Below are 24,921 nucleotides of genomic sequence, written 5' to 3'. Positions count from 1 at the left end.
CCCTGGACCACACCCTGCCCGTTACCTCCCTTCAGCTGTGGTTGGCCGACGGACGCAGGCTGGTGCAGCGCTTCAACCTATCGCATCGGTGCGTAGTCACATCGCCAAACAAACAAAAAAACATGTTCATCTGCTATCCGTCTTAAAATGACTAGTTTGAATTACGTAATGATAGTCTGGAGCGCAAATTATAATCTGAATTAGTGTGTATCAAATCCCACTGGGGTGGGGGGCTGATGAGTTGCATAATCCCCGGTGCAACGTTTATGTAATGGGGGCGAGCAGCTCAAGGATGGAGAGAGCTTGCTGTCGACCTTGGCAAGCAAGTCCTGGGTGAGTAGGAGACCACCGGCTCATGAATAATGGATATTCCCCCTTGCTTGAATGAGGAAAAAGCATGGGACTAGTCCGCCCCACCACCACCACCCCTGTATGAAATGATGCAAGTAAAAATCAATTGCCCACCTGGCAAGAATTTCAACAATCTTTGCAGTTGTATGCGTGTGAAAAGGTAGTAACGCCTGCAAATTCCTGTTTTTATAAAATGTGAGTGGTTTTTTTTCTGTTAAAGGACATCCAACACCATTTTTTTGTTTTCAAACTGACATCAGAAAAACGTTTTATATCATCTAATATACCCAAAACACGCCGGCTGATATTTTTATTTAAATGCAAAACACCAATAAAAATGACTTAAAGTGTGCTAAAACTGCAACAAATTGAGGTGCGAATTGGGGATTTTCAGAAAGTCCCGCCCTCAGTTCGTGACGTCACGCCAAGACGTCTTGCCTTGCTCGAGAATCAAAACAATGGCTTCAGATTCGGATAATATGCTTTCTTGTTACTCATCCAGTTATGAATATGATTCAGATAGTTCTGAAGAGGAAAGCATACATGTTTGCAATTGATTAAAGGAGTCCTCCCATATCAATTCGAGCCGTAAATGACAGCAATGTAGCACCCAGAAAATGCAGAAGATGGCGCCCAAGCTCCGTATGAAATGGGCTAATTTGTCTGCTGGGAATTTGTGTCAGCGAATATCAAATAGTTGTCTGAGTGCAACACACAAATAAATAAATGAATAGATGGATAAATGAATAAATGGATACAATATGCTCGGTAGAAGTCATTTGAAGTGATTTTACAAATTATGGACACAACTTGTCCAGAGGCGTCGGTTGTCCTTTAAATATTATTTTCATCCTTTTTTGTTAGATTTATTTATTCATTTTGGTAGTTCAAATCCGGCATATGGTATTTTCAAAATAATTGTGTATTTCTAATCTAATTTATGAAATATTTTAAAATAGTACAGTTTTCATTCCAATTATGTTGGACAATTGTCGTTTTTCTCTCATAATATCGTTCCGTTTGCAAATACTAGTGTTAATTCACATTTGCCTTGCATTGGCCTCCAACAAGAGCAAGTAACTTTTACGATCTTTCACCCTCTAACTCCCGTCTTCCCTCGCTCAGGATCGGAGACGTCCATGACTTTGTGTCACGCTGCCAAAGGAGCTGCCCGCCATTCGTCCTGACCACGTCGCTTCCCGTGCAGGAACTCCACAACAAAGATCTGAGCCTTGAAGCAGCGGACTTGGCCAACGCTGTTATTGTTCAGCGGCCCCTCAACACGCATCCACCTTTTGCGCCATAAGCTTCCTGTCCCTTTGTACCTTACATCCAAAAATGACATACAGTTAATACTTTCTTAAACCACCGCCAAAAAAAAGTCTTCCGAAACTGTGATGGCCAATTTTATGCACTTTTCAAAGCAGACACTGCTTGCAATTCGAGGATTACATTGAATGGTTGCTTTTTATTTTTATTTAATTTACATTTACTAATTTTTGAATGTATCATGTTATGTGCCTGCATCATTCCCAATTCAATTAAGTGCATAAGAAAACACAATGGTCCTTATATTTCATTATTCCGCCCACCCCCGATCAAAATTCTACAATCTAGTACTGATAGCATTGATGAAATTAGCAAATAGAGCAAAATATAATTAGCATAATAATTTGTCACGTGGTAGTAGCTCGTACTCATCCGTAAAATGTTATCCGAATGCCATGACACGACTAATAAAGCAGGTGCAGAAGGCTTCAATAATGATGGACTGTGGGAAAAAACCCGGAGAGATTCTTCTCACAAGGCCCACGCCTCGCAGAGACTGACATGAAGCCAAACCTCATTCCACCTACCGCAACTTAATTACAGGTACTACTGACGTGAGCCAGAATGTTGGCGTCCGACAATTGTCTGGCAGCTTCTATGCTGCATTGTCAAATACAGGTTGGGAGATTTTGTTTTTTACTGTAGTTTGTCATGTGTTGGATTGGCCTTTATTAGTCTTGCAGTGGAGAAATTTACGTTTCACAGCAGCAAAGTGATGAAAGTATGAGGAAAGGAAGAAGTAGAAAAAAACAATGCAGGACCTGCTGTAAAGGCCGCCAAAATAACTAAATAACAAATAGTTTGACCCAAAAGATACACAAAAGTCATTCAATCTTAAGCATGTTCTGTGCCCTCTTTGTTGTATGAAGCAGTTCTAGATGAAAGGGGAGAGGATAAAAAGCATCCTTTTCACCAGAGGATCAGGGATGCCATGGTGAAATGTGCACGTCTGCCGCAAGCTATGTTGAAAGCAAACACGAAGCTTTAGCATCCATTGACGAAAAGAGACTGTCTCACATCTCATGTCCCACGTACTATAAATTCGCTTCAATTCTATACTGCGACAGTTCCACATGTATGCCTGGTGTTATTTGTCAGCTACTATTTTGAATGAGTTTTTGGACTTCCGTCCTTCCATTTTGTGCAAGCAGCTTTGTGGAAATGTGCGTGTCATGTTGAGAGCCATCAAGGACCGCCGCCGGTTCCAACTGGTTGCATTTGATGTTTCACCATAAATCACACAAGGAGGTGAAAGGGAGGTTAACATTACGTAGGCCACAATATAAGGCTGTGTGCTAAGTTCATCCAAGTTAACACCTCTTTCAACCTTAAATTTCAGTAAAAATTGCTGATTCGTCTTTCTAATTACCGTATTTTCTGGTGTATAAGGTACGCCGAAGTATAAAGTCAAATTTCACACAGATACTTTCAGATTACATAGTCAGTTGTGAAAAGTATAATGCCTTGTGCATTGCCCTTGACCAATGCTGAATTTATGATTTCAACGCTCTGTGCGTGCGTGCGAATGTATGAATAGGTGTTGCAGTACATCATGACGGCCGCGCGAGGTCGCTTCAGTAGTGCTCCGACAGTGCACACAACACACGCGCACACACTAGTGTCTCTCAGTCCGTGTGTGGTTCTTGTCCGCAGTCTCTTCATCCCTCCCGGCCGCCGACGCTGTGCTCCCGGCGCGCACACCCAGCAACCCGCCGCTGTATGAAGCGCTCCTCTTTTCCACTAACAGCAAGTAAGACAAGATATGAGACTAATGTTTATTCATATCTTATTTTGGCAAGGATATATTGCGTGTTTTATATCAAATATATACATTATTAATGTATATTGCCAGGAATAGTAACGCACAGGACTTGCGTTGCATGCCGTTTGCACTGTGCTGACAAAGAATTAGGTACACTGAATTCATAAACTAGTAAGGGAATTACACACAAAAAAAACAATGAGCATCAACTGGCCTGTTTATTATAATCAGCCATCTTTATTATATATTTTGGGTTATAGTGAAGGGGTCAAAATATTAGGAGCAGCTGCCTCAGCACTCTAAATGTATGAACAACATTTATGTGGATACATAAGTTTAATGTTATGACTCATTCAACAATTTGTATGGGAGAGGTTGTTGACTACATTTGCAATTCATATCTTTTCAATGAGGAAACTGAAATATTAGACATAGCATGAATATGTGTGTGTGATTATGTATGTATATATGTATTTGTGTGTACACTGTATATATACTGTGTGCATATACCGTGTGTATATATATATATATATATATATATATATATACAGTAAAGACTCGTTATATCGATATCGGATATATCGATAGTCCCGGTTATATCGATACTATTTCTATGCACGCACGGAGAAAATTACATGCAAACAGGGTCGATATATCGATAGTCCCGGTTATATCGATATTTTTTTGGACTCCCTTGAATATCGATATAACGAGACTTTACTGTGTGTGTATATATATATATATATATATATATATATATATATATATATATATATATATATATATATATATATATATATATATATATATATATAAGCGGGCCTGTGTGTTTACCAGTTAGGTGTGTGGTAGCGTCTATTGCATTTTGGAATTTGGTGCACACGTGTGTCAGCATTCCTGAGCTTGCATGTTCTGTGCACTTGTTATTGACTGTATGTCGATTTTGTGTTTCCTGTGTGTGTGTGTGTGTGTGTGTGTGTGTGTGTGTGTGTGTGTCGTCTCCTGGTCTGGCCTCCCCTGTTCCAGCACACAGCATTATGTGAATGGCGGCAGACAGCGTCCGAGTTATCCAAGAGGACCAGGAAGAGGAAGATGAAGTGGCAGCACAGTCAGATCTCCCGCCACGCAGTCAAAGCCACATTCAATTTCCGCCCCGCCTTTTGGCGCACACCCGCAGCCTCAGCCACACACACTTTGGCGCGGCCTCACAGAAAAAGCGCACATGCCGTCTCACCCATAGCCTCTCTGCAATGGCCCGTGGGGAGAACAGCACCAAGGGGGGGCTGGCTACGGCGGGGAAGATGCTCAAGCCCGCTGAGATGCTGTTGGATGCCATAGTCCCTCAACAGGTAAGACCAAACATGTAATATACAACATCCAACCCCTCCCTCAAAAAAATAAAAATCGACCAACGAAGAATTGTTCCATGATATTGGTGTTGACACGTGCTGAGTAATGCAGTTTTTCGTTTCACTTGAATAACATGAGGAAGAACATCCTGTTTATCCCCTTTGATGCCAGAGTTGTGAAGGAAGGACTACAAGGCTTTGGAAAAGATTGATAGAGAGTTCACAGCATGTTTGCACATCATCAGTGTTGTGGAGACAGCAAAAACACTTTGATTTCCTCTCCAATTAGCTGTAATTGCAGCGAGAGCCTCAGTCTTTACTTACCTCTGACCCCACTAGGTTTGAGATGGAATAATTACACGCCTCCGTCCTGGTAATTGTCGCTCCTTCATGTTTTGACAGGGCAGCGGTAATAACAGCATTTCACCCTGAGATGTGGTCGCTTTGGTGTTTTTTGGGGATTTGAATTGCTTGGTTGTTTTAATTCAGTACTTTGAGTTGGCCTCGATCTCAACGGGTGACTTGAAACGATGCATTGTTAAAATGGGTCAATGGTTTAACAATGAAGAATCAATGCCTTTTGACTCGTCCTGAAAAAAATGTTTCACCGCACCATACTCAGTCACTCGTAGTCCGAAAAACAAAAGCCCTTCACGTTTATTGACAATATCACAAAATAATTACTTCTTATTGTGAGATATTTGCTATAACTGTGCCTCTCATAACAATCTTTGGAATCCTGACTCATCATCTGTGTTTTTCTGGAAATTCTAAGTCATGGGTGTCTAAAAAACAAATATAAAAAAATCACCATTCATTATTCAAAGTGACACATAGTAGAAGTATTGTTGAAAATAGAAACCCAGGAAAAAGGAGATTGCATCAAACTCGACTTGAAATATAAAAGTTAAATGAATGACTAATTGTGACTAAAATGAATGTACAAAGGTTTTGGGACATTGTCACACATAATCATTAAGAATTGTTTTGCAATGTCAACTGATCTAATGGGAGCTTAAAGGACAACCGACGTCACTTTTTTTGTTTCTTAACTGACATCAGAAAAACTTTTATAGCATCTAAAATACCCCAAACACGCAGTATGATATTTTTATTCAAATGCAAAACACCAATAAAAATGACTTGAAGTGTCCAAAATCTGCAAAAAAATTGAGCTGCGAATTGGGCATTTTCAGAAAGTCCCGCCCCCAGTTCGTGACGTCACGCCAAGACGTCTTGCATTGCTGGAGAATCAAAACAATGGCTTCAGATTCGGATAATATGCTTTCTTATTACACATCCAGTTATGAATATGATTCAAATAGTTCTGAAGAGGAAAGCATACATGTTTGCAATTGATTAAAGAATTTATTCCGTGTCATTTTGAAGCATCTGGACTGCAATGTAGCGTCCCAGAAAAGAGGCAGAAAAATGGCGACCAGCTCCTGTGAGGAATGAATCAGCCCGTTTCCACAGGCTGATAAATTCCTTCCATGGAGCTCGGACGCCCTCTTCTGGCGGCTTTTGGGTGCAACACGAGGTTTTCAGACCAAACAAGTACAGCAAAATACATTGACGTGATGGAAGGTCTGCTACAGTGGGTCTTCTTTTTTTTTCGGTCAGGGGCGTTCCTTTAGTGACGTCACGTACGGACTCGTCACCAACTCAAAAACAAGACTTCCTGAATATTGAGCGCGAGTCTTAAAACGTAAAATATATCTATATGCGGTGGAATCTTATTAAAATACGCTCAGTAGAAGTCATTTGAAGCCATTTTACAAATTATGGACACAACTTGTCCAAAGACGTCGGTTGTCCTTGAAGACTTAAGCGCAGTGTGTAAGAATCATATGAAGGAAAGAATGCCTTATTCTAGAAAAATAAATAAATAAACAGAGCAAACAGAATAAATCAATAACCACTTCACCGCCTTGTTATTTACACGGTGACTTTCCACATCCTCATCATTTTTACTTTTGGAACTTCAATCCGACCCAAACATCCTGACACACTTTTAAACTTGTAAATACAGATGCTGAGCACTCACTGGTGAAAACAAATTTCAAGTCTGCCTGACAAGCCCCCCACACTTCCCAAATAGAATATAATTGCATGCTCTTGTAACAGAAGGCAAATGTGACTGTAAATGTGTGAATGTTCTGCAAACAAAAAAATATACCTCAATCTGGATTGATAGACATTTTACCAATGAGCCGAAATTTTGCTGGCAGTATAACAAATTATTATATAATGTTGACATATGTTCTCCCCCTATTAGACCGACTTAACTCAAAAGCTATCGGTGTGCAACAAGCTGTGTTTTGCCATCGGCGGCGTCCCCAAAGAGGTTGCTGCCAGCGCCACCGCCTTCTTCCTGCAAATTTACCTGCTGGACATTGCCCACGTGAGTCATAACGCCAGCGTAGCATCTTTAAAATAGCCCTATAAAAATGTCTGTCACACACAGATCAACGCCTTTCAGGCCTCTATGGTGCTATTTATCGGAAAAGCCTGGGGAGCTGTGGTGGATCCCGTGGTGGGCTTCTTCATCAACAAGACCAAGTGGACCAAGATTGGTCGACTTATGCCTTGGTGAGCCACCACCCACCCCCATCCATGGAATATATGTTTGTGTAGCATAAATAATACTGAATACATAAAATCTACATAATTAATCTAAAAACCAGTCATATGTAAATACTATAATTGAATGATTAATGTTGCAAATGAACCACGCCCCAGGTAGTCAACTGTTGAGTAAAAAATTGCATCTCGTTTCTCGGTAGAGATCACATTCATAACCGCGCCATTGCCAATGTGGCATATGTCCATCCATTCGAAAATTGCCCCCTCTTGCCAGGCACAATCACAACTGGCCAATGAAAAAAGTCTGAAAAAAATGTCCCGAGGTTGAGTCAGCTACAATCACACGTGGCCAAAAATGCGCCCCCCCCCCACTGAACATTTTGACTGATATAAGTTCTAATGTAACAACAGCAGGAGAAGAATAAACAGGAAATCTGTCAAAAATTCCAGCTGATGATATACATTTTCTTCTGGAAAATATACATTTTCTTGGTGCAGGACAGATCAGTGGAAAACCTGATCAAAACTTTCACCACTTGAGAAATGCACTTAAAAATCCACCTTGAAATTTGAAATCATACTCCCAACAACCAAATAATCGAATCAGTCAGCCAATGAAGCAAGATGGGAAAAGTATTCAGATTATTTTTTGACAAAAACAACAACAAAAAACCTCCGCCTGTGGCTAATGACATTTTAATTGTGTTTTTCCCGACGCACCCTGCATTAAACTGCGTGTGTTTACGTAACGCTTCATTTTAACTTTTGGCAACATCCACCCCCACCAGGGTCTTTTTTATTTAATTATTTTATTTTATCTCTTTGGCATCCTGGATTTATTCACTTGCGCAATGCTTTTACTGCCATGGTGGACTTAAGAATCCGGCTGCTCTGCGTAAAGCAGTACGTAAATACATAGACATACTTTATTGTTTGCATGTACTTTGCGCATTATAAGCCCTCAGATGACACACACGTCGCGTGTAAGACTAAGGCCCAGTTTAACCACTTTGCCTGAGTCTGGAGAATGTGGAAGAGTTTGTTTCTGGAGTCTTCTGCGGTTCACGCGACATATTTTGATATGACGTGACAGGTTTGTCTTTTTTTTTTGCCTCACGGGCATCTTCTCGGGCAGAAAGGGCACCCCCCATCTTCCTACTCGTTCATCCTGTCAACCAGCAGCTGTAAAAAGAAAAATGAAGCACAAAACAAGTTTAAAAAGTAGTGAACCACTGTTTTTGGTGCACCACTATACAACTATTTGCTTAAAGGACAACCGACATCACTTTTTTGTTTCTTAACTGACATCAGAAAAAAACGTTTTATAGGATCTAAAATACCCAAAACATGCAGTATGATATTTTTATTAAAATGCAAAACACCAATAAAAATGACTTAAAGTGTCCAAAATCTGCAAAAAAAAAAAAATGAACCCAGAAGTGTTCAATTAAAACCAATTAACTCGTTTTAAATAGGCCAAATGACAACTGTGATTGTCTTCTTATCAGCTAGATGCTGTGTAAGTCTCTTAGTGTGTCTCTTTTCATTCATGGATCTTTTCAAGGCCCTCTTGTGGACTCCCCATCAACTCTTTTCGTCATCCCTTGCCCCTAATAGTGCAACACCAGCGTTGTACGTTGTCTTTTGTGACTGCAAACAATCATGAGGGGCAGCGGCACAACACAGTCGGACGCTACCAGAAACCACTCGGACACACACTCTTCATTATTCCTGTTTGCGCTTCATTGGGTCAGAGGTTACTTGTTTTTACTGTTGTTTTTTGGGGGTGGGGTGGGGGGGAGCACATGCAGTCACGTAAATCCCGTCACTTATGTGTATTATACAACAAGTTTTAAGCAGATGACTTAATTTAACTTAACTTAGTAAAGTGACCTGGTTCTGATGTTACATAATGGAGTAAAGCACAGTTTGATTGACAGCTGTGGTTCAAATGGCATCCCAAACATGATTACCTCTGTCCTATAGGATGCTGGGCTGTACGCCGTTTCTAGTGGTGTCCTATTTCTACCTCTGGTACGTGCCCCCTTTCGCTAGTGGAAGGTTCGTGTGGTACCTTGGCTTCTACTGCCTCTACCAGACCCTCATCACAGTGAGTAACATAGCCAACATGCATACTTTGTCTGTGTTATGAAATAATCTAAATCCATGACTATTCAAGTAATAGATGGGATATTCTGCGCAGATAATTTTTGACATGGGAAAAACCCTGACAAAATGACTACCTGACTATCAATGTCCCACTTTATTCTCAACCGTTCACCTTCAAATATCCATTTCGATGAGATGTGGGAGTTACCACATTTGGGAATCACCATCGTCGTCAAACTTTAGAACCCGGGGGGCTTTTGGGGCGCTACCCTTGCCCTCAAAGGGAAAGTGTAGCTATTCCTGACGTCTTTTGTCATCGCGCTCCATTCATCTCTGTTTGGCTAGCAATTATCTGTAGACTCTACAGATATAATGATTCATGCTTTATATTTTAAATATTATATAATAACGACATTGCTGTTCCAGAATAACTGTTTGAAGATCAATTGAAAATGAACTGACTTTGTTTTAAATGTGATTCTTGGTGACTTTTATGATTTATCCCTGGTAGTGCTACCACGTGCCTTATTCTGCTCTCACCATGTTCCTGAGCACAGACCAGCGAGAGCGTGACTCAGCTACCGCCTATCGTGAGTTACTTCCTAACACCAACCGTCAGTCATTTGTTGATCGTTTTGGAATGGTGGAAGAACTGTACTTTTTTTTAATGTCAGGGATGACTCTGGAGGTGTTGGGAACCCTGGCCGGTGCCGCCATCCAGGGCCAGATCGTGGCCAGCGCACATAGACTCAAACACTGCCAGGGACAAAACAGCACCATTAATGCATTCAACAAAAGCGGCGGGGCCGATGTGATCCAGAGCTTGGTGCACTCTGAAGAATACATGTCACATGCTGTAAGGAAAAACAACATTCCTGAATGAAAAATTTGCAATTAGCGCAGAAAAATGCCTATGATTTTTTTTTTTTTGCCGGGTTGAACCTGAAATGCAACGAAACTGTTGAAATGTAGAAATGTGAGGCTTGAAATTGAAGCAGGGGTTACATATGAGGCAAACTCCTGCCATTTATTTTTACATACTAACTCACACACACACACACACACACAGTTGCAATTACAGCGATCCGCTTGATGTTGAATTTGTCCCCAAAAAAATTGGTTGTGTTTAGCAGTTGATTTTCGCTGCACAGCAAGAATAAATCTCTTCGATCTGCTTTTTTTTTTAACAAAATCAATAGTGTTTTTGCTGTTAGAGTAAAGTGTCTGTGATTTAGGTGTGACTAACAGGCTGTTTTTGTCCAAGCAGAAACAGATGCAGGTGGCGTGTGTAGGTAGTATTAGGATTTGTGTGGTACTTTAGGGTGGAAAAGCTATGCGATAGGTCACATATTGGCATTATGTTTTTTTTTTTTGCCCACAGCTATTTGGGCTGGCTTGTTCTTTCCGACACATCTTGGTCAAAACCGCCTCGGTGGTTTGGGCAAAGGCAAATAATGATGGCCGCAAAGTAAAGCAAACAAATGCACTGAAGAGCAGAGGCGCTATTTTTGGCGTCTGAATTGCCTTTCCAATATGTTCACAATTGTATACTGCAAAGGAGAAAGTCAAACACTGCAACACAGTTAACAAGGTGGCGGCATGAATAAGCATATACAGTAATTTTTAGGACATTACACTGATTAAAATGGAGAAAATAAAGCCAGCTTTTTTTCTGGTTGCAGAAGGAAGTTTACATGATCGCTGCGGGTGTCATCGGGGGAATCTTCCTGGTATGCACTGTGGTCATGTTCTTGGGAGTCAAAGAAAAAGACGGTGAGGCCTAGCAACTAACTAACCAACTAACTAAACTACGAACAATAACATAATAACAACACAACAATTGAATAACCAGGTAACATGATTAAAAGCTCAATAGCTGATGTTTGCAGATACCCAGCGACCAACAGCATATGAAAAGTAGCTATAAGCAGCAAGTAAATACTTTAACTAAGTACCAATATAGCTTACTCAATGGATAACAAACTAAACAGACACTGTATAATGTAAACTTCATTATAACAACCAGATTTTTCCCATAAAATTCGGAAAATGCCTCCGTAACAGAAAACTGTGGGAGCGTTACTACTGATACGCCATTGCTTATGAACAAAATGTACAGCGTGGGATTCCCCAGTGTTGCACAGCAACTTTACTGATCGATTCATACTTTGCTGTATGTCATCCGTAATGGCAAAATGAACCTGGCAGCGCTTGATGCCAACAGATTGAAAAATTATCGTAAAAAAAGGCTTTGGGGTGTGGCACAGGTTGAACTAAAGACAGCACTTTTCATTTGCCAAAGGAATGTTTTCTTCAGGCTTTATAGACGTATTTGCAATGGACCTGATAATACTGTGTGACATGTTTATATTTTTACACCTATAAATGTTCATACTGTACTGCACGTCAGAGTTGGTGGCCATTTTATTAGAAATAGTTTCAATGAACTACCATTACAACACACAGATTACCTCAAGCCACCTTGTAACAAGGTTTGAGTGTTTACAAAAAATAATCATACATGTGATATGCTGATCCTTATTTAGATCCATATGCACCCAAGACGGAGAAGCAGATTCCGTTCCACCGCGGCTTCATCATGGTGATGCGTCATGGGCCATACCTCATTCTCACCGCTGCTTTTCTCTTCATCCTGGTGGCCATTCAGGTAAAAATATTGCCAGCCCGATCGATGCCAATAGGTTGCAAGCTCGTCGGCGTGCCATTGTAGATCAAATCCTGCTTTATATTTCTATTACATTCGATGTACTGTAATCTCACTGTGACTCCTTCTCGCTGCTTATGTGCGTGCAGCTGGTGCAGAACAATTTTGTCCTCTTCTGCACAAATGCCGCCGACCTGAGGGAACACTTCCAGAATATCGTGCTGACCATCCTGGTGAGTTGCCACTTTCCTTTTGCTTTCACAAATTTATTCGGGAATTGAAAATATGACGTAGAGCACCATTCCCGAATTAGTTCGGGTTTTGTTTTTTCTTGTTTGGGTGCCTTTAAAGCGCTGGCCTCTCGTTTTTTTTCTTGTCCACAAGAGGGCAGCATTTCATTTTTTTCCATGTTAGCGCTTTCTTCCAGCTTCAGATGTTGTTAAAGCCCTATACAAACCAATATGTATGTATTGCATTATATTTTGGACAGCAGTCCTCATTTCAAGATCATATAACTCAAGACCCATATAATTTAGGAATTAACTCGTTTTCTTCTGATGAAAGCAAAGAGTCTAAGGTTTCTTACGGTGCATTGAATGTTTATGTAGTCCTAAAACTCAATATTCTGTTGATCCTGGAATTTGAGTGACGATGACAAAATCCCTGGCACTAGAGTGGACACGTTTGTGCACGTCTGGCAGTGAATGAGTTAAAGTCACATTTTGGCTTGCTAATATTATGTGTCGGCCACAAAAGGCACAGAAATTTTATCTTCAGTTGGAAAGTGACAGGTATTCTACAGAAATTCAGTATTTTGTCTGTAAAAGTATCATATTCTTGCACAAAAAGACAATGATTTACTAAAATGAATGAGTCAATACTCTTTTTGGAAGCATCCTACAGAAAAAAAAATGCTGACAAAAATATGATGATGACAAAACAAAAATACATTTACATGTCTGGAAGATGTACTTTAAAATTATCCCTTCTTCAACAGCTGATATTTGACAGTTTTTGCTTTTCGGATTTATAGGTGTCAAATTAGCTGTCATCTATGTGTCCCTGTTGTTTCTTGTGTGTGTTATAGTTGTTGTTTTTTCGTTTTTCATGTGTTAACTTTGTGTGCTGTCAGGTGTCTGCAGTAGTAAGTATCCCTCTGTGGCAGTGGTTCCTGCAGAAGTTTGGTAAGAAGACAGCAGCTTTTTGCGGCATCACGGTGAGCCAATCCTCGCATCTGTCCCAGAATTAAAAGTATTCATGCCATTTGAAAGTGCTGAGTGCCATCTTGTGGCGATTTTCTGCACCTGGTGTGATTGATTGGTGTGATTTGTCCCTCCAGTGGATTATGCCCTTCACAATGATGCTGGTGTTCATACCCAATTTGGTGGTGGCGTACGTGGTGGCCGTGTCTTCCGGACTCAGCGTTGCCGCCTCACTCCTTCTGCCCTGGTGAGACTCCCTTCGAGTGGTACAGTGTCTGCATCGAAAATGCCGTTTGGAAAGCTGCTAAAATACAAATACATAAATAATAATAATGACAATAATAATAAATATAAAAATACTACTACTACTACTACGACTACTACTACTACTACTATAATAATAATAATAAGACATTTTATATGATGGCAGGTCCATGCTTCCAGACGTGGTGGATGACTTTCGGCTGGCCAACCCGTACTGCAAAGGTCATGAGGCCATTTTCTACTCCTTTTACGTCTTCTTCACCAAGTTTGCCGCCGCTGTCACCCTGGGCGTGTCAACTCTATGCTTGGAGTAAGTCCCCATCGCTCGCATTTAGTTCCATTGTGGCCATATATAGAACTTTGATGATTCATCATGAAAATTTACTATTGGGTTTCAAATGTTAGTCCTTAAACATTACCCACAAAAGGCCACTGAAGGTCCTCTTCTTTTAAGCAGCAGTTTTGGTAAATTTCTGGCCATTTATTTGGATCAGAAACATCATTAGAATCAGAATAGTTTTATAGTTTAGACCAAAGTGTGCAGCGAGGTGAAAGAGAGACAACCAAGTGTCATTCAGCAACATTAAATGTGGTAATCATATGTTTCAGGAACAGACACACGTCTTACAAATCTGTGGTTTTACATTTTGGTTTGCTTCAACCCCATGTTTTCATACCCAGGTTTGCAGGGTACGAGAACGGGGCCTGCAAGCAGCCTGTGGCTGTAGTGTACACGCTCAAACTGCTTATCGGTGCCGCGCCAGTGGCCTTCATCATCACAGGCCTCATGATCTTGATCTTATATCCCATCACAGAAAAAGTGCGACTGCGCAATAAACTACACTTAGATGAGCTGCGGTGAGTCATAATTACGTTTTTCTAGGTAGTACAAAATGTGGTAGGCATGTTTACCTACAAAAAAAGTTACAATGGCAGAAAAGATACTGTAGTTGGGGGTGATTCATTGTCGGGTACTTTGATAAAAAATTCAGTGGTCCCTCCAAAAAAAAAAATTCAATATTTTGTTCAATTACTACAAGCACGTACCATTTACTGGAGTGCTGGAAAGCTCTAATATTTGGTAAGTAAAAAAAGTATTTGGTTAGTAAAATGGTAAACGTAAACATATCCATGTACATGTATTCTCATTCACTTTATGGTGAGTAGACCCACAACAAATCTGCAATTTTTGTTTCAAGCAAGGTTTTGAAGCATGGGAGCAACTTCATTATTCAAATGTGTATTTTTTTAATACAAAACACAGGAAACAAAGCAGTACTTCCAGAAGTTCTGATGACTTGGGCGTGATGTGATTTGGGAAAAAAATCCGGACACCTGACACATATTCCAGCGGTGCATGCTGGGAAATTGATTGGTACTATTGGTGTATATTACACTGGGATTTGATTTGTTTTTGACCGTGAACATTTTTTGTTTCAACGAGTAATGTATAGCAATGATATAATAATACGAGTATTTATACAAATGAATGTATAACTGTGTTTTTAACACCCACCCTTCCCACCATTTTCCTTGCTGTGTCTTGTTGCTCAGCAACACTGTTATTTATTATTTATAAATTGTGTGAGAGTGTTACAACACGATAAGCTTGATGTTCGGTGACTTTGGTGAGGAAGTGAGATGAGGACAGTAGAGAATAAACCACAAAGCCATGAAAAAATAATGTTTTTCTCCCAAAAAAGATTGTTGTGATCTCCTTGTAGCCTTCTTCACTTACTTCTGTGTGTGTTTGTGTGTGGGGTTCCCTTTATAAATAGAGTGTGATATTAAACTTGCTCATATGGGAAATGTGCAATCCGGATGCCCCCATCCCTCCATTTTATTTAATCTCCATTTGATGTTGTACAATCAGTGTGGATTGAGGACAATAGCAATAACAACAATCAGACAATGTGGTGTACAAGTGGCAGACCAAATCTCGGGATTGATATTGTGTCCATGCCCATCTGTTTATTAATCCGATGCCAAGAGCCTTGCAATAAAACCTCCTTTTGTGGTTGCATTTGTCATTTTTCATGATGAGTACAATGAACCTGTGTTTGGAATCATACCTTAAAATGTGACTGCATTTCATAATTAAGTTTATATCATAACATGAAAAAACACAAAACATTGAAGAAAGTACGTTGTTCTCATTAAAATAAATAAATTAAATAAAAAAACTGGACACTTGTAAATATGGGTTGTTGCAATATATCAAAATGCATTTCTTGATTCTGCACTATGTACAGTTTTTTTTCTCTTATGGAACGGTTTTGCACATTTACATTTGCACAGTATACAGTTGACATTTTTATTTTGTTATGCTTAGAATATCTTGTTTTCTATCCTTTCACCCCACCCCAACTCCATCCCTTTTCAATTGCTACTCTGGACTGCAAATTTCCCCATTGTGGGACGAATAAAGGTATTCTGATTCTGATTAAGATTAACTGAACATTATGCTTTATGTAACAAAGAGGGTACAGAAAGTGCTCAAGAATGAATGTCTCTCTGTGTCTTTGTGTTGTCATGTTATTTGTTACTTGTTTTTTTTGTTCTTTTGACTTCAAGACGGCGCTGCGAGAGTGGCTGCCTTTCCAGCAGCTCCTGTGTTTTGCTTTTCTACTTTCATTTCTTTCATAACTTTGCTGCTGTGAAATGTAAATTTCTCCACTGCGAGACTAATAAAGGCAAATCCAATCCAATCCAATCCATTAAAGGTAACCAACGTCACTTTTTTGATTTTTAACTGACATCAGAAAAACGTTTTATAGCATCTAAAATACCCAAAACACGCAGTATGATATTTTTATTCAAATGCAAAACGCCAATAAAAATGGCTTAAAGTGTCCAAAATCTGCTAAAAATTGAGCTGCGAATTGGGCATTTTCAGAAAGTTCGTGACGTCATTCCAAGACGTCTTGCATTGCTGGAGAATCAAAACAATGGTTTCAGATTCGGAGAATATGCTTTCTTGTTACACATCCAGTTATGAATATGATTCAAATAGTTCTGAAGAGGAAAGCGTACATGTTTGCAATCGATTAAAGAATTTATTTCGTGCCATTTTGAGGCAACATTGGGGGAAATGTCTCACCCAAAAAAAAGGCACAAAATGGCGACCTCATGTGGCCACCTCCGTTTCCACAGGCTGATAAATTCCTTGTATGGAGCTTGGACCCCCACTTCTGGCGGCTTTTGGGTGCAACACGAGGTTGTCAGACCAAACAAGTACAGCAAAATCCATTGACGTGATGGAAGGACTGCTACAATGTGTCTTTTTTCGGTCAAGGGCGTACCTTTAGTGACGTCACGTACGGACTCGTCACCAACTCAAAAACAAGACTTCCTGAATATTCAACGCGAGTCTTAAAACGTAAAATATAGCTATATGCGGTGGAATCTTATTAAAATACGCTCATTACAAGTCATTTGAAGCCATTTTACAAATTATGGACACAACTTGTCCGGGGACGTCGGTTGTCCTTTAAATGTATTGTCTCGGTGAATTTAGACTGGAGAGTGCTGGCAAGGGAAGACTACATATCCCATCATGCAGTTCACGGGTCACCAGGGTAGCGGGAAGTTTGGCTTGACGATTAGCAATAGCAATGGACAACATGAGCCAACCATTCCCCGGTGGGATACATCCTACGTCTTTTGCCGTTAACGAAGCCGACCGAGCAAGGTGCTCCGGAGACGCGGACTGGGAATAGACAGAGCGCCGCAGCAAGTCAGGTGAGGGAGCTCCAGGTGACCGGGACTGCCGAGGTTAACGCGGCCCATGGAACCTGCGAGGCCGACCGGGAAGCACCCAGAGCAAATGGTCCGGGTGTAATTTCGGACTTGTTCTTGCTATTGAAAGTAAAATATCGATCCCATCATGCAGTTGACCCCATCGCCATGGTCGCGGGAAGGTGGCTTGACAACGAGTGATAGCAATGGACAACATGATTCGACCATTCCCCGGTGCGACACAACCTACGTCCGCTCACAGCCCCTTTGCCATTATTGAAGCCGAACAAGGACTTGCAGAGACGCGGACTGGGAATAGACAGAGCACCGCAGGGAGTCAGGTGAGGGAGCTCCAGGTGACCGGGACTGCTGAGGTTACCTTCCCGGCCGACAGAGCATCTGTCCGGCTCACCGTGGGCAACAGCAAAGCGACGGTCAACGAAGTCACCAGCAGCGTGTCAAGGCGCTTGGAATATATTTTGCAAGCTGTCAGGTGTGATCAAAACACTTGAAAAAACTCACGTTTTGCACTAACATGTTCGGATTATTGAAGGCCCTATGTCCTACCGTCTGAATGCATATTTGTGTAGTTGTACTATACGAGTGACTGGCAACCAGTCAAGGATTTCGCTCACCGCTTGCCCAAAATCTGCACAGTAGCCCTTAAGTACCGAACCTATGTGGTGTAACGTATGTTTCTTGATAACTAGACAACACGGAGTCAGAGAAGACGACATCACTGTTCGAAAATTCCTCCACCGGGATGAAGAAATGTATCACATGAATGCAGAGGTAGAGTACAATATCGTTACAGCTCCACAATGTGGTTATTGTAATGTTTGTAGTTTGTGCTTTGGATACCTTTATTCAGCTACATCAAGGTGACACAGATTGGAAAATGACAATGATGCCTTCCATAAATAAACAAATCTCTGGCAATTTGCATTCTTAGGGTTCCCGGACTTTTGTAAAGACATGTATGGCTCAAAGTCTGTTGCCAGCCTATGCATTGGGAGGATGAAAATTGGGTCGCTATCATAAAATTATGCAGGAGTGCCGAAGCTTGATGGCTCTTCTTACTTTTAGGTGACTGTCACCTTCTCTGATTTTGACAAAATGGAGCAGTCGTGCAGCATCCTGCTGGAGAAACTCGACAGGAGTGTCTCAGTTGGACAACCTCGATTTTTCCACAGTGCAAAATGCCTGAACCAGATCAGGTAAACACTTTTTTGTGCATCTTTTTTTAAATTCAGATTTTATCGCCATGTTTTCTTGTTTAAAAATAAATGCTCAATTACAGGGCTGTGAAATGTACATTATGAGAGTAAAAAAGTATTCATTCACCAGTTTGATACCATGTGTGCATGTAGGCAGAGTGCATGTGTCTCTGCGGTGGAGAATGCCCAGCAGAAGGCCAGCAGAATCAGCCAGCTACTGGGGCAAGGCCTGGGGGCACCCACGCTGGTGCGAGAGGAGGAGACACGAGAGTGGAGGTCCCAGGACGTGGATGAGGAGGAAGATGGGGGTGGAGGAAGGCAGGGCCAAGAAGCCACCTCCACCCAGGCTGCCCATCTTCCCCACATACCAAGCATCACCACCTTCTCACGGGTGTCCGTCTATTTCCGAATGCGCGATGGAAATAGGAAAAAATACTGAGTTCTAACATAGAAAAAAAGTATATGGATTGATTTGTACATATGGGGGAAGTAACAATATCAGGTGTCCGAATTGAGTGATATTCATCTTTATGGAATCGGGCACACATGGAAGCTGCCAATAACCACCGATATTTAAGGCTAAAATATCTGACTGAATTTCTTCTTGTCAGTAGCCTGATGCCCGATACCTTGAAAAACAATTGAATTGTTTTTGTTTTAATATCAAAAGTACTTGAGCGAAGAGTGACCATTTGGGACTGGTATTGGACTGAAAATGAACACCCACATTGGCTTCAAAGTGGCCAAGAAGAAGCAGTATTGCAGATGGAATTGAATCATTAAATCCGGATGCACAAACTGTTAAGTATGTTTTTTTGTAATGATTATGTATAACAATATTACAGATTGCACATTTCATTGTAAAAAAAAGACAGATACATAGTGGCAAAAATATCCTTTTTTCCACCCTTGGGTATTTTTGGGAAGACCATAACGCGCCTTTCATTCATTTCAGCGAGGAAAGACGTCAAACATTCATAATGATACATTCAAAGCTGTGCGTATACAGCACTGTGCAAAAGTCAAGTGCCATCATTTTGAGATGATGCTCATGTCAGCAGCTTCTAAAGCTGCTATTAAAAGTAAATATTACAAAGCCACAATTTATGGCCTTAAATTACAACGTTAGTCAAAATGACCATGATGTGGCAGAGTTCGGAATTGAGAATTTGGGGTGGATTAACCTAAAATTTTGCAAAATTGAACTGGATTAACTCCCACCACAAGGTACCGTATTTTCCGGTGTATAAGGCGCACCCAAAGGCCTTAATCTTCTTTAAAAGATGACCCTGTGACTTATACGCATGTGCGTCTTATTTGTGAAGTGATATTGAGCCACAGCAGGTCTCAAAACTCTGCAGACACCAACTATTTCCCCCTGGAGAATTCATGTATAGTGCCAGCCTCTACTGTAGCACCTTATAACGTTGGTTGGTGGGCCTTACATTTGGAACACATTTTTTTATTCATTGAAGGTGCGCCTTATAGTCCAGTCCGCCTTATATATGGAAACTGAAAATACACCATCCATTGGAGGTGCGCCTTATAGACCGGAAAATATGATGATGCCTTTTCTTTGGCTTGTATTATTTTTTTCTGTAGCAATACTACAAGAGCAGCATAAAAGTAGACTACTAACACTGCTGAATATGTTGGATCAAACCGAGCCTTTGAAAAACTACAGCAAAAAGCTATTATAAATGTCATTAAATTATTAATAAATAACATTTCTAAAATGGAAATTGCATTGTGATTCTTTCACGTAGAAGCAGGCCACATTGTCCCACAAGTATTGTTTGGTAATATCAATAGCGGTCAACTTATTCATGAATGCAAAAAGCAACTTTAAACCCAACTTGACTACAGAGATCATAATAACCATTGTTAAAATTTGACTCAAAACACGTTGACTGGTACGCGCTTGTTTGTTTAACTATACAATTGTGACTAAGACTCGAACACTGCTGTGTGACACCATCGATTCAAATGAGCTACCGGTCTTGGTGAAATCACCACGATCAAACATCATTTTTGTCTCATGATCCATGACGTTCAGGCATTGTCATTGTCGTCCTCCGGAAAAATGTCTTTCAGCCACGTTTGCGGCACAAAGCGTTTGCCGTCAAAATGACTGAAGTAGTGGTCCAAGCTTGGAATGTCGGGCTGTAAACACATCACAATCAATAGGAGACGAAGTCTGTGGGTGTGTGCTGACTTTTGTGTTCCTACTTTTTTTCCAGTGACACGCTTGAGATGAGTCTGAGGCAAGTAGGCCACTATTACATGGTGAGATCCTGGCCCACTGAAGAGAACTTTATAATGTGGTGTCTTCTCTGCTGCATAACCCTAATGGTTATCCAAAGATACCGCGTCATAATTGATGCAACATTACATCATCATGTCATATTCTTCAAGTGTTACCAGCCTATTTCCCGTAAATTCAAGTGTCAATGTGATCACTGCTTTTTTTGTCTGTTGTTGAAAACTTTTTTTTCCCGCAGTAGTCATACCATCTGACCTTTCTGCTGTTGTACATCTTTTTCACCCACTCGGCTGGGGCCTGCATCTCGCTGTCCCAGCTCACTACCACGCCGATCCGTTGGCTCTTGCGCTCCATCACAACTTCGCCCACCCTCAGGAAGACGTAAGGTGGCCGTGGACTGCGCACCACCTTAGATGCTGTGGTGAGTAAAAACAAAGTGTGCCTAGTGAAGTCTCCTGATTTGCTCTCATTTTGTTTTTTTTTTTTCATGGAAAAACAAACAAACTGCAAAGCAACCACGTGAACAAATAGCAAATTGCCACCGAAACTCACTCAAACTTTGGCTTCCAACACAGCAAATATTCAGACAAAGGCTGTTAACTCATTCACTGCCAGACGTGCAAAAATAGGTCCACTCCAGTGTCAGGGTTTGTGTCATTTTCACTCAAATTGCAGGACCCACAGAATATTGAGTTTTAGGACTACATAAACATTCAGTGCAGTGTAAAAAAACCATTGACTTTTTTCTTTCATCAGAAAAAAAAGTTAATTCCTAAGTTATATGGGTCTGGAGTTATCTGAGCTTGAAATGGGAACTGCTGTAAAAAAAGGCAAATGGGAGGGAAAAACATTGCCAGAGGTCTGACCAGCGCTTTATTGGCACCCGTGCAAGAAAAAAACAAAACCGAACAAATTTGGGAATGGCGCTGCACGGCATACTTTTCAATTCCCGGATAAATTCCGGAACGGCTGTGAATGGGTTAAATCAGGGTAACACTTTATGGGCGCAAACCTCCAAACAATCCCTGGTCGTTGTCAATCATCATGATTTCCATTGTGAGAGCGTTGACCTCTTTACCTGTGTTCATACCAAGCGCCGCCCTGCATGGAAAGACAACAAGCAAATTCAATGTCCTGGTGAGTTGAAAAACGTGGGCTGTTCCTCAGAGTACTCACAGGACTTTGGAAAACTGCTCCTGGGTCCATTTGCTCCATGCAGAAACGCTGAGGTAAGAACTACTCCACTCTTTCCACGCCTCAACCAACCTTGAACGCAACACCACACAATTGAATACGATTTTTTTATTACCACCGCTAAGGAAAAGAACTAAACTGCCAAATGAGGTTAACCCCAAATGCCACCCCTCAAAAAATGCACTCATACATTGTAAATAGCGCCGCCACTTGATGTAGGGTCAATACAGTTACATGCTGTAAATGCTTTTCAATGAATAAAAAGTGACGTTGGTCTGAATGGTTGTTTGCCTCTATATGTGCCTTTCGGTTGACTGGTGGCCAGTTCAGGGTGTTGACTACCTTCTGCTCAAAGTCAGACGGGGATAGGCTCATGGAGGCAGAAAAATCGTTTTACCTGTACTGATAGGGTTGGGAAACCGGTACAGGCAGCTCACAAAAGGTGAGACACGAATAAGCAGGAAGTCAGTATTTAGTCACTGAGGCAAATTCAGCAGTGTTTTATTGGCCATGACATTTGCCAAAGGAGAAGAATCTGTGCTTGGTGAGCACTGATTTTGATTGGGAGGAATGTTGGCACCATTTAACTCTTGATACTGGACAGCCCTTGTGTTTTTTTTTGCGCCTGTACTGCCCATTATTCACATCATTATTTTGTTGAGTGTAGATGTTGGCGCGAGTAGGACAATTTTGGGTTGGTGCGGCTTGGTGGATGGCTGCTCAAGTTGAGGATGGGGCTTGAGGACCGTCAGCGCTAGTGCATATTTGGAACTGAGAATCAATCTTTTTTTTCCTGTTGGCTTTGAAACTTGACTTGTAGCATCTATCTATCTATCTATCTATCTATCTATCTATCTATCTATCTATCTATCTATCTATCTATCTATCTATCTATCTATCTATCTATCTATCTATCTATCTATCTATCTATCTATCTATCTATCTATCTATCTATCTATCTATCTATCTATCTATCTATCTATCTATCTATCTATCTATCTATCTATCTATCTATCTATCTATCTATCTATCTATCTATCTATCTATCTATCTAATCCACTGGGGAAAGGACTCTTGGATTCTGTTCTCTTTGATGTCAAACTGATTTAAACAACAAACCATATTTGTTAAGCGCAGTGTCACATCTTCAGCTGTTGCGAAATCACAATATAAATCAGGATCTATTATATTAATAACACAATTTGGTTAGCATGAAAGGGCGTGCTTGTCACATACTGTGCTGACGCGTGGACACGCTGCTCCTCCGTGTTGCCGCTCCATTTGTGAATAAAGTACTGAGCGGGGAAGGCCGACAGCAGGAGAACCAGTTGCACAGCCGCAGACAACGTGAGCTCAGGCATCACCTTCTGTGAGAAAAAAAATCACTTCATTTGTACTTTGTACAACTACAGAATAGAACATGTGAAGCAGTACGCAAACAACATTAATAACATCTCATATTCATCTAGAAGTGTGCCAATTGCTACAGATGTAATTTGCTTGTTGAACTTGGCTGAAATTCTCCTATTCATCTATAATATCTAGTAACAGTACAGAAAGTTCATAAAAGACATCAGATGCAATAAACATGCTATTAAAATTTCCAAAGTGTGCTACAGATGCAATTTCCAAGTTAAACTTGGCTGGAATTAGTTTAGCTCTGTGGACCAATAGAACAATTGGAAAATGTTGTCTGACTGGTTAAAGAAACAAATAAAAATCTGTTACAGCCTCATGCTTTGCAATGAGACCCCTCCCCTCACATCAACAGTTAGCCAAAGAACCGGCTAATTAATGCATTTGTTCTGCTTTTTTTTTTTTTGCTTAGTGCGTTAATGTCAAAGTGAACATCACACTTATTTGTTGTACGAGACTGTGTTTTTCCTGAGTTTTACTGTCCATCATAGGTATTAGTTAAAGCTAAATTGGCTACTTATCCCAAAAGAAAAATGCAATCCATCTTTATTAGTACTGTATGGTATTTTGAGAATAATGCCGCAAGTAACATGTTACTTGAAGAGATTTGCTAATTTAACAGCCTTCATGATAAGTATAATTTTTTGTGTGTATTTTTATGAGATTATTTGTCCTGTTCCTTGTCACCATTTATTTGCAGTATTGTTTACTGGGCAAGCACGTCGCAGCACTGGGCTGATTTGTTTGTCATGGCAACCAAAACACAGAATCTAGAATCTAATTGGACAAAATCAATAAATAAAATTTAAGAAAAAATGTAATGGCTACTTCTATTTTTATTTGACTTTATTTCTTCCCCTCAGGAAATAATTGATTTATTACGTGCATCTCAAAGTAAAAATTAAATAAAATTATAACTGACACAAAACATTGAACATGCATTTTAATACCTGAATATATCATTCAAATAGTTTCAAAATAATAAAACGGTGACAATTACAATTGTATTCTTAAAACAAACTCAAAATTTCAAGTTCCTTGCTGATCCTGACTGCTCACAACTGGTCAAAACCATAACAGAAAATACTGACGAATTTTAGTATGTACTCACCTCGCTTTGACTTACTTTTTGTTTTGCTCTTTTGCTTTCTTTCTGGTGTTGACCCGACTCCTGCACGACTATGGCCACCTGTCTGTTGACATGCCACAAGTGGGCGGGGACATACACCCAAAACACTGAGTAAATTTCAGCCTATCGCAGCGGTCCACGATTAGCACGTGACCCCCAGTTCGGCTGAGAGCCACGTCAGGAAAAGAAGTCAGCCGTCCAACGAGAGAAAAAAATAGTGACGACACTCACGGAAATGTACGTCACGCCGTCGCCATCTTGGATGTGTTTGATCGTACCGGGAAAGGAATGTAATATCTGCAGATTGACGCCAGGAGACGACAGATCCAACACAAGGGAAGTAATTA

The 24,921-nt window shown here is 40.6% G+C and overlaps 4 protein-coding genes across 7 annotated transcripts in view; 3 read left to right on the top strand and 1 right to left on the bottom strand.

Moving 5' to 3' along the window:
* ubxn2a (UBX domain protein 2A) overlaps nt 1–1,657 on the top strand; it is a 5,464-nt gene extending 3,807 nt beyond the window's left edge. Inside the window, exons 6-7 of the mRNA XM_089021469.1 lie at nt 1–88; nt 1,477–1,657. The exon at nt 1–88 is cut by the window's left edge and continues 74 nt beyond it. Of these exons, the coding sequence (XP_088877595.1) occupies nt 1–88; nt 1,477–1,657 (269 nt within the window). The remainder of the gene's footprint in view (nt 89–1,476) is intronic.
* Nucleotides 1,658–2,106: 449 nt separating this feature from the next.
* mfsd2b (MFSD2 lysolipid transporter B, sphingolipid) lies at nt 2,107–16,319 on the top strand. 2 transcript variants are annotated; one of them, XM_089021467.1, is made up of 16 exons: nt 2,107–2,223; nt 3,334–3,430; nt 4,469–4,791; nt 7,070–7,195; nt 7,259–7,383; nt 9,364–9,487; nt 9,998–10,076; nt 10,161–10,342; nt 11,169–11,259; nt 12,033–12,154; nt 12,301–12,384; nt 13,284–13,367; nt 13,491–13,600; nt 13,784–13,927; nt 14,299–14,475; nt 14,882–16,318. In XM_089021467.1, the coding sequence occupies exons 3-16, from the start codon at nt 4,486–4,488 to the stop codon at nt 14,928–14,930; spliced, it is 1,803 nt and encodes a 600-aa protein (XP_088877593.1). In that variant the 5' UTR covers nt 2,107–2,223; nt 3,334–3,430; nt 4,469–4,485; the 3' UTR covers nt 14,931–16,318. The 2 variants fall into 2 exon arrangements, with proteins under 2 accessions (XP_088877593.1, XP_088877594.1); XM_089021468.1 differs by lacking the exon at nt 2,107–2,223 and having other exon boundaries at nt 3,289–3,430; nt 7,274–7,383; nt 14,882–16,319.
* Nucleotides 16,320–17,190: 871 nt separating this feature from the next.
* On the top strand, nt 17,191–19,070 carry irak1bp1 (interleukin-1 receptor-associated kinase 1 binding protein 1). The gene is made up of 5 exons (XM_089022583.1): nt 17,191–17,358; nt 17,510–17,848; nt 18,066–18,147; nt 18,442–18,572; nt 18,726–19,070. Exons 2-5 carry the CDS (start codon nt 17,562–17,564, stop codon nt 19,009–19,011), a joined length of 786 nt encoding a protein of 261 aa, XP_088878709.1. The 5' UTR covers nt 17,191–17,358; nt 17,510–17,561; the 3' UTR covers nt 19,012–19,070.
* A 148-nt stretch (nt 19,071–19,218) lies between these two features.
* Nucleotides 19,219–24,655, bottom strand: LOC148883874 (uncharacterized). Of its 3 annotated transcripts, none has more exons than XM_089022584.1 (7): nt 24,557–24,655; nt 23,266–23,396; nt 22,012–22,101; nt 21,848–21,936; nt 21,091–21,251; nt 20,802–20,918; nt 19,219–20,735 (listed from the first exon to the last, which is right to left on the bottom strand). In XM_089022584.1, the coding sequence occupies exons 2-7, from the start codon at nt 23,388–23,390 to the stop codon at nt 20,625–20,627; spliced, it is 693 nt and encodes a 230-aa protein (XP_088878710.1). In that variant the 5' UTR covers nt 23,391–23,396; nt 24,557–24,655; the 3' UTR covers nt 19,219–20,624. The 3 variants fall into 3 exon arrangements, with proteins under 3 accessions (XP_088878710.1, XP_088878711.1, XP_088878712.1); XM_089022585.1 differs by having other exon boundaries at nt 24,572–24,652; XM_089022586.1 differs by lacking the exon at nt 20,802–20,918.
* Between the last annotated feature and the right edge of the window lie 266 nt (nt 24,656–24,921).

This window comes from Hippocampus bargibanti, linkage group LG19, assembly GCF_051943395.1.
Source record: "Hippocampus bargibanti isolate YZ-2025 linkage group LG19, ASM5194339v1, whole genome shotgun sequence".
In the NCBI taxonomy this organism is placed as follows: domain Eukaryota; kingdom Metazoa; phylum Chordata; class Actinopteri; order Syngnathiformes; family Syngnathidae; genus Hippocampus; species Hippocampus bargibanti.
The sequence above is the reverse complement of the archived record's forward strand: the minus strand, read 5'-3'. Positions and strand labels throughout refer to the sequence as shown.

Bases quoted from the DNA above. Each gene is read 5' to 3' on its own strand.
- mfsd2b (XM_089021467.1), top strand. From the start codon at position 4,486: ATGGCGGCAGACAGCGTCCGAGTTATCCAAGAGGACCAGGAAGAGGAA. The intron at 7,196-7,258 runs GTGAGTCATAAC...TGTCACACACAG, and splicing joins ACCTGCTGGACATTGCCCAC to ATCAACGCCTTTCAGGCCTC. The intron at 12,155-12,300 runs GTAAAAATATTG...ATGTGCGTGCAG, and splicing joins TCATCCTGGTGGCCATTCAG to CTGGTGCAGAACAATTTTGT.
- irak1bp1 (XM_089022583.1), top strand. From the start codon at position 17,562: ATGGACAACATGATTCGACCATTCCCCGGTGCGACACAACCTACGTCC. The intron at 17,849-18,065 runs GTGTGATCAAAA...CTTGATAACTAG, and splicing joins TATATTTTGCAAGCTGTCAG to ACAACACGGAGTCAGAGAAG. The intron at 18,148-18,441 runs GTAGAGTACAAT...TCTTACTTTTAG, and splicing joins TGTATCACATGAATGCAGAG to GTGACTGTCACCTTCTCTGA.
- LOC148883874 (XM_089022584.1), bottom strand. From the start codon at position 23,390: ATGCCTGAGCTCACGTTGTCTGCGGCTGTGCAACTGGTTCTCCTGCTG. The intron at 21,937-22,011 runs GTGAGTACTCTG...CTTTCCATGCAG, and splicing joins GAGCAGTTTTCCAAAGTCCT to GGCGGCGCTTGGTATGAACA. The intron at 20,919-21,090 runs GTCAGATGGTAT...GATAACCATTAG, and splicing joins AGATGTACAACAGCAGAAAG to GGTTATGCAGCAGAGAAGAC.